At 49.7% G+C, this 7,160-nt stretch overlaps 1 protein-coding gene across 1 annotated transcript; it reads right to left on the reverse strand.

Moving 5' to 3' along the window:
* Positions 1-381: 381 nt before the first annotated feature.
* On the reverse strand, positions 382-4,069 carry PRF1 (perforin 1; the record flags this gene model as incomplete). Its single annotated transcript, XM_080938427.1, has 2 exons — positions 382-1,510; positions 3,534-4,069. 2 exons carry the CDS (start codon positions 4,067-4,069, stop codon positions 382-384), a joined length of 1,665 nt encoding a protein of 554 aa, XP_080794553.1.
* Positions 4,070-7,160: the final 3,091 nt, after the last annotated feature.

The raw sequence follows: 7,160 nt of genomic DNA on the forward strand, positions 1-7,160 counted from the left end.
TGCTTATGCTGAGCATCAGTAGCTGCCAAGCTTGGGGACATGGGAGGGCTGAGGCAGTGTGGCTGGGGAGAGTCAGGGGAGCTCTATTGTAAAAACTCAGCTGCTCTAGCAAGAGGCCCCAGCCTCACTCTCTACTGCATAGTAAACTGTTACAGAACCCCCTCCCTCGGGAGGGGTCAGTCGAACATTCCAGTTTTGTTGTTTGCTTTTTTGAGACAGGGTCTCCCTATGTAGACCAGGCTGGTCTCGAACTCATTGAGATCCACCTGTCTTTGCCTCCCTGGGATTAAAGGCATGCGCTACTATGCCCAACTCTCAGGCGTTTGTTTTTGGGGTTTTGTTTGCTTGTTTGTTTGTTTTTCTTTTTTTGTTTGTTTTTGTTTACCACACAGCCCCACTTCGGTTTCCCGGAGGATCTCCTAGAAGCCCCTGGGGGGCATACTCCAGGCAGGTCCCTCCACTGAGATGGGGCAGACACTTGACGTGGTAGAGGAATTCTACCTTGCCGTGGTTCAGGTTACAAGTCACCTTATGGAAACCAGACTGGGGAGACCTGTCACAAGAACCAAGAAGGTCGTCATCCCAACCGTTGTCAGCATCCCAGACCTGCACCCTGAGGGGTCCCCCTGTGGTCAGGAGCACATCTCCGAAGTCCATCTTGTCAGTCCACTTGGGATCGTTATTGTTCCACACCACACCGGTCCTGAACTCCTGGCCACCAAAGAAGACCTTCAGATAGGCGTCAGTAGCTGTGATGTAGTCTCCCCACAGATGCTGTGCCGCAAAATTGCTTACCACCAAGCGGGCCAAGCCCCTGTGGCGTGGACAGCAGTCCTGGTTGGTGACCTTTGAACTCTGGCACAAACACTGGCACGAATCTCGACTACTCTTATGCTGGCCTGACCTGCAGGGCCGGCTACAGTCCCGCCAGCGAGCCCTGCTCATGACATATTGGCTGATGGCCTGCCTCAGTGCCTCCCGTTTTGGGTCCAGGTCTTCCAGGAGCGTGTGCAGGGGTTCTAGGCTGTAGTCCACCAGACCAGGACTGCTGGGCAGTGAGGCTATCCAGGTTGAGAACTGCTCAGGTGTAGCTTGGTTCCCGAAGAGCAGATCATTCTTGGAGTCAAGGGGGCCACCGAGCACTTCAACGTGACGCTCGCGGTAGGTCTGGTGGAAAGAGTTGGCCATTTTGTGCTGTTTCTTCTTCTCCTCACAAGCTTTGTATTCGTTCGAGACACTGGCTTGGGCACCGATGCTGACCTGGGCCTCCACATTCAGGCAGTCTGCTACTTCATCAGCGGTGAGCCCGTCCAGGGCCAGCTGACAGGTACGCAGGGCTGTGAGGACCGAGATGCGGCCACCAAGGTCCACGGCCGAAATAAAGTGGGTGCCGTAGGCGGAGATGAGCCTGCGATAAGCATGCTCTGTGGAGCTGTTAAAGTTGGGGGGAAGGCCCTTGAGGGCCTTTCTGAAATCAGAGTGCAGCGGTGGTTTTTGTACCAGGCGAAAACTGTGGAGAGGGCAGAGCATTAGAGGAGTCTCCTGTCTCCCCCATATATACACACAGACATGAAAGTACACTGGGGCTAGCTGGGAAAAATGAAGGGGTTAGCAGGAATTGGGATCAAAAGGGTCGTGATCAAAATATATACATGTAGTGAAACCATTGCTAAAAATTAGAGTTAATATATGCTATCTAAAAAGGTAAAGTGCGTGGATGTGAAGTAGGGAGTAAAGCTTGCCGCTAAGCCTGCCAACCCAAGTTCGATCCCCTGAAGCCACTTAGTAGAAGCAGAAGAAAGGACACCCGCTGGTTGTCCTCTGAGCTCCTCACACCTGCTGCAACACACAGATACACAGACACACACTTGAAAGAAATACAATAAAAAGTAAAGAAATATCTTTTAGATGCCAGGCAGTGGTAGCACAGGCCTTTAATCCCAGCACTTGGGAGGTAGAGGCAGGCAGATCTCTGGGAGTTCGAGGGCAGCCTGGTCTACAGAGCAAGTTCCAGGACAGCCAGGGCTACAGAGAAAAGCCTCTAACCCCCCTCCTTTTTTTTAAAGCCTGAGAAACTAGTGCAGGCTACGGGGTCACTGTGTACCCATACAGTGAGGAGGGAGGACACAGGTCTCCTGTCTCTGTCCCTACCAAGGAAGAATTCATGCCTGTGAGAGAAGGTTTAGGTGCTCACTGCCTGTATTTAAATGTCACCAAGCTAGGGCTCAGGAACAATCTCCCTTCCATCTCCCTCTTCTCCGGATGTAGGTGCTCATGCATAGAGGAGGCTCATCATGAGTAGATGAAAGATAGAAAGATAGATAGACAGATGATAGATACAGAGATACAGAGATAGTTACATATGTACATAGACAGATAGATGCTAGATACATAGATACAGAGTAGATACATACATATATACATGCATGCGTGCATGCATACAAACATAGTTCTATAGATAGTTGCATAGATTCATAGATATAGATGATACATAATCTATTAGATGCATGGATAGATAGATACATATAGTTACATAGATATATAGATGTATAGATGATAGGTAAAAAAGAGACAAAAGACACATACATACATAATTCATAGTTACATAGGTATATAAATATATAGATGATATATAATACAGTTAGATACATGGATAGATACATACGTAGTTACATAGATAGACAGATATATAGATACATAGGTGATAGATAAAAAAGAAAGAGAAAGAAAGTAAAAAGATAGATGATAGGTAGGTAGGTAGGTAGGTAGGTAGGTAGATAGATAGGTAGATAGACATATAGGTAGATAGATAGATAGATTCGTAGGGCTGAATGATCTGGAATCTAAAGACCAGTGTCATGGTTACTTTTCATTGTCAGCTTGATACAACCTAAAATCACTTGGAGAGAGTGTCTTCGGGAGGAGTTTTCTAGATCAGATCAGCTTGTGATCTGGCTTGTAGATGACTATCTTGATTACCAGAATTGATGTGGGAAGACCCAGCCTGAAAGCGTGGTAGCACCATTTCCTGTTTGGGGACCTGGACTGTATGACAATAGTGAAGGCTCGCTGAGCAATCATTTCTCCCTGCTCTGGACTGTGGGTATGATGTGACCACTGCACCAAGTTCCTGCTGCTCTGGCGTCAAGCCACGAGACAGTGCCCTGGAACTGTGACTAAAATAAGCCCTCTCTCTTTAGCTTCTGGTCAGGACATTTATCAGAGCAACAGAGATTCACCTAGAGCAGTGATTCCTAACCACAGGGGTCTCATATCAGATATCCTGAATATCACATGTTTACATTATGGTTATGAAGTAGCAACAAAATAATTTTATGGTTGGAGTCACCACATTAGGAGCTGTATTAGAGGGTCACAGCGTTAGGAAGGTTGGGAACAACTTCTAGAGTGATCAGGATTTGCTGTCCTCCTGTGAAACAGTAGGTGAACTCCACTCTGCTATTTCGGAGCTCCTAGATTCCTTAGAGTCCCATTCTTCTACGGGGTCCTCTCTCCCCTGCCTCAGCTCTTACCTGTACATGGGACACTCCACCGTGTCAGTATTAAAGTTGTACTGGTCCTGATAGGTCTTCTCGGCTGCAAAATTGGCTAACTGCGAATGGGATCCAGCCACGGAAACGCGCATGTTTGCTTCCGGCTTAGGGTTCACATCCAGCCCCACACGCCAGTCGTTATTGATGTTAGAGGCTGCCTCCCGGGCCACGCCCTCCGTGGAGCTAACCTTGGCTGTGACCACGTTACGCTGGCACTGTGAGCCGTGAGGCCGCCAGTGGGTGATAGCCACGGGGATGCGCTGTATAGCGTCTCTCATTAGGGAGTTTTTACAGAGGGTGCAGGTGCGGTCGGGCCTCAGGAACTTCTGCGTGTTCACTGGGAAGGAGCCAGAGCGGCGGAGGGTGGTCACATCCACGCCTTCCCCAGCCACCCAAGCGCCTGGCACGAACTTGTGTTTCTGCTTGCATTCTGACCGAGTGGCAGTGTAACAGGGAGCAGGAACAGGTCGTGGCAGCAGCAGGAAAAGGCCCAAGAGGAACAGGTACGAGGCCATGATGCTGCGGCACAGCTGTGGGAACAGGGGTGAAGGATGCTGACGTCTCATTCACGACTGGGGAGCATCAGGAGAGAGAGTGAACTTCTCTTTAGTTATTGCATGGTCCATTGGACAGAGAAACACAGAGAGATTAAACATACAGCCCAAAGTCACACAGCCAGGAGGAGCCCCATGCTTAGATTTTACTATCTCAGACCTAGCAGGAATCAAGGCTGTGATCCTGAACAGAGCATCTGGAATAGATTTAGGCTCTGGAGATGTGCCATTTGCAACCCTTTTCCTACCCGATTCCCCTCTGCCATTCCGGGGATGGACCCAGAGCCTTATGCATGGCAGGCAAGTGCTCTACCACTGAGCCACACCCTAGCTCTTATTTGTTTATTTGTTGGTTTATAGATGAGGCATTACTGCTCAGGATAGCTTTGAAGTCATTCTGTTGCTTAGGCTAGCCTTGAACAGGTGGAAGAGCTAGGGTCTCAAGCCTGTGGCTCCTAGCTGATTCTTTCTCTCCGTCTCTTCCTCCAACGGTGACTTCTGTCCCTCACAGATATGAAGAGACAGTGAGCTCCCTGTACATCCCCTGTGACTGCTCAGAGCCTCCCGCACGGGCACCAGTGGAGGACCTCTAAGTGTGCCCTTGCAAACCCTTCCACAGCTCAGGTTTTCTGTCTTGACATCCCCTGCCAAGCACTTCACACTCATGGCAGGATGGACACCTGCTGGTTGCCTGCTACTGAGCAGCAATTCACTAGAAGGCTCTTCCTTGCTCCGAGGAGCCGAGGAGCCGCAGGGGACCTGACTTTGAATCTCCTTCTGTCTCCTTTCTGTCTCAGCATTTTTTTACCTGTGGATTTGGACCATAGGAAAACACATTTCCGATGGTCCTGGGAGCCCCCCCCCAACCATAAATTTATTTTCATTCCTTCATAACTGTAATTTTTCTGTTTTGTAGTTTCAGAGACCACCTGAAATATGTGTTTTCCAGTGGATGTGACCCACAGATGGAGAACTGGCTCCTTCCAAGGCCTTCGGAGGTCTTTTTTCCTCCTCTGCTCTTTCTCCAGGAGGGAGCGAGGTGAGCAGAGGTCTCCCTCACATCTAGCTGCAGCCTTCCATGATCTGCCTAAAGCAGTGACTTGGAGGCAGAAGTCAGGTGGGGTTGGGAGATTAAACAAGCAAGAAATCCTGTCAAGCTTCTGGTCCTCCTGCTTCAGAGACCAGCACACTCGTGACTTTGACCAATAAACATCAGTCCCCTTCTGGTCTCTTTGTATTGTCAGGAAGTCTATTTTCAGGTCTTGGCTTCTTCCTCCTTTTCCCTCCCGTCCCATCCCTTCCTCTCCTTTCCCCCCTCCTTCCTTGAGTCTCTCAAGACGGGGTTTCGCCACATTCCCCGATGGTAGAGTCCTAAGTGTGCTCCATCCTTGGCTCATTGCCACTGCTAACAAACTCCAACTAGCCAGAACTGCTTGAAATAGCCTTTGAGACGGTGGACAGTTGTCATTAACACATGAACCCCAGAGTGATCACAAACCCGATGAAGGAATTAGAGATGAACTTGAAAGCTGGCTACTAGCACTTCTGGTTCTTTCTGGTTCTTTCTGGTTGTACCTCCCAACTCTCTTTCCCAGAGTATCCCAACCTCCCTGCTTCTCACCCTTTCTCCTCCTTACCTGAAGTCCCACAGAGATGTCACTGCAGTACAGGGGGGATGCCTACGTTGCCAAAGGAGGCTTTTAAAATGCTGCGATCGATCCCCAGGCAGGCCCACCCTAGCCAACGTCACAGTCACAGAGTTACTACTTCCTGCCCTGCCCCCAGACTGTGGTCACAGGTCCCCACCAGCACCTACCCTGTTGTCACCTCTTCATCCGGCTCATCAAACCTCCAGGAAGTCATCTGTGAAGACCAGGGGCTCATCTGCTAAGCAGAGCAGTCGGGTATGGGACTCTGGTGTGGACCGGTAGGACAACTGACTACTCTCTGCTTCTGAGTTGAGTGTTTAGAATGGGGTGAGCTGTCAGGAAGAGTTGCTGAAGAAAGGCCTCAACTTGAATGGTTGGATCAGGGGCTTCAGCTTCTTCACATCTCGCTTCCCATCCAAATGTGTGGCTAACTCACAACGTCCCATGAGAGGAGTCATGAAGACCGTGGTGCGGTGCTTAGGATTAGACTCGGCCTTTGCTCATTCTCGATACATGTGACTGTCCCCTCCTCCCTGGGAAGTGGAAAGAGATACTCAAGGCTGGTGCCCACTTCCTGTCCATACCTACATCCCAGTCATGCCTCAGGTTTGAGCCAGCTAGTCTGTGGAAAGACAGTTGCCCGCTCTGCTTTGCTGGAGGTTATTGTGGGGAGGTTTCCATGGGTACAGTGACTCATGGACACCTTCTGGGGGCAAAAAAACAAATCATGCTGGCTATGAGGTGGGTACGAGGGGACAGGGTGGAGGTCGTTTTCAACACCCTTAAGTGCGTACATGACGGGAACAAGTAGCCGCAGACCCCGGGCCACATGGTCACATCTCACCCGGGCTTATGCCGCCTTTCTCAGAACTCGGCCTCATGTGTTGCTCTCCCAGAAATGACAGCTGCCCCGTGGTCCCATGCTGGCGCTCTGCCCAGGTGTTCTGGCTGAGATGCCCATGCTCAGAGACATTCATCCCCAGCCATGTTAGAAGGACAGCCAGCGTGGAAGGTGTAGAAATCTGCAAAAAAGCCTGCTGGGAAAAGAGTCGAGAATCTAAACAGGCTCCAGTCTGGCTACACCAGAAATCCACTCTTAGCAGTCCTTTCTGTTTCTTGTTCCAAATTTGATGTATATGAAGTCAGAGGGAGGAAACTGGGGAATGAAGCTCAGGGTAACGCACTTGCCTAGCTTGTGAAAGGTCCTGTGTTTCATCTTCAGTCCTGTCATCAGAATCCTGATTCTTCTCTCGATCACCACCTTTGTCACCATTATATCACTGTGGTCATTATCACATCACTGGCATTACCGCCATCTGCTCCAGCTTCATTTCACCGATATTTTCACCATCATCATCATGGCGTTGATATTGCCATCCCATAATAATTTCACCTCTATCACC

Source organism: Micromys minutus (assembly GCF_963924665.1).
Source record: "Micromys minutus genome assembly, chromosome: 25".
Lineage (NCBI taxonomy): Eukaryota > Metazoa > Chordata > Mammalia > Rodentia > Muridae > Micromys > Micromys minutus.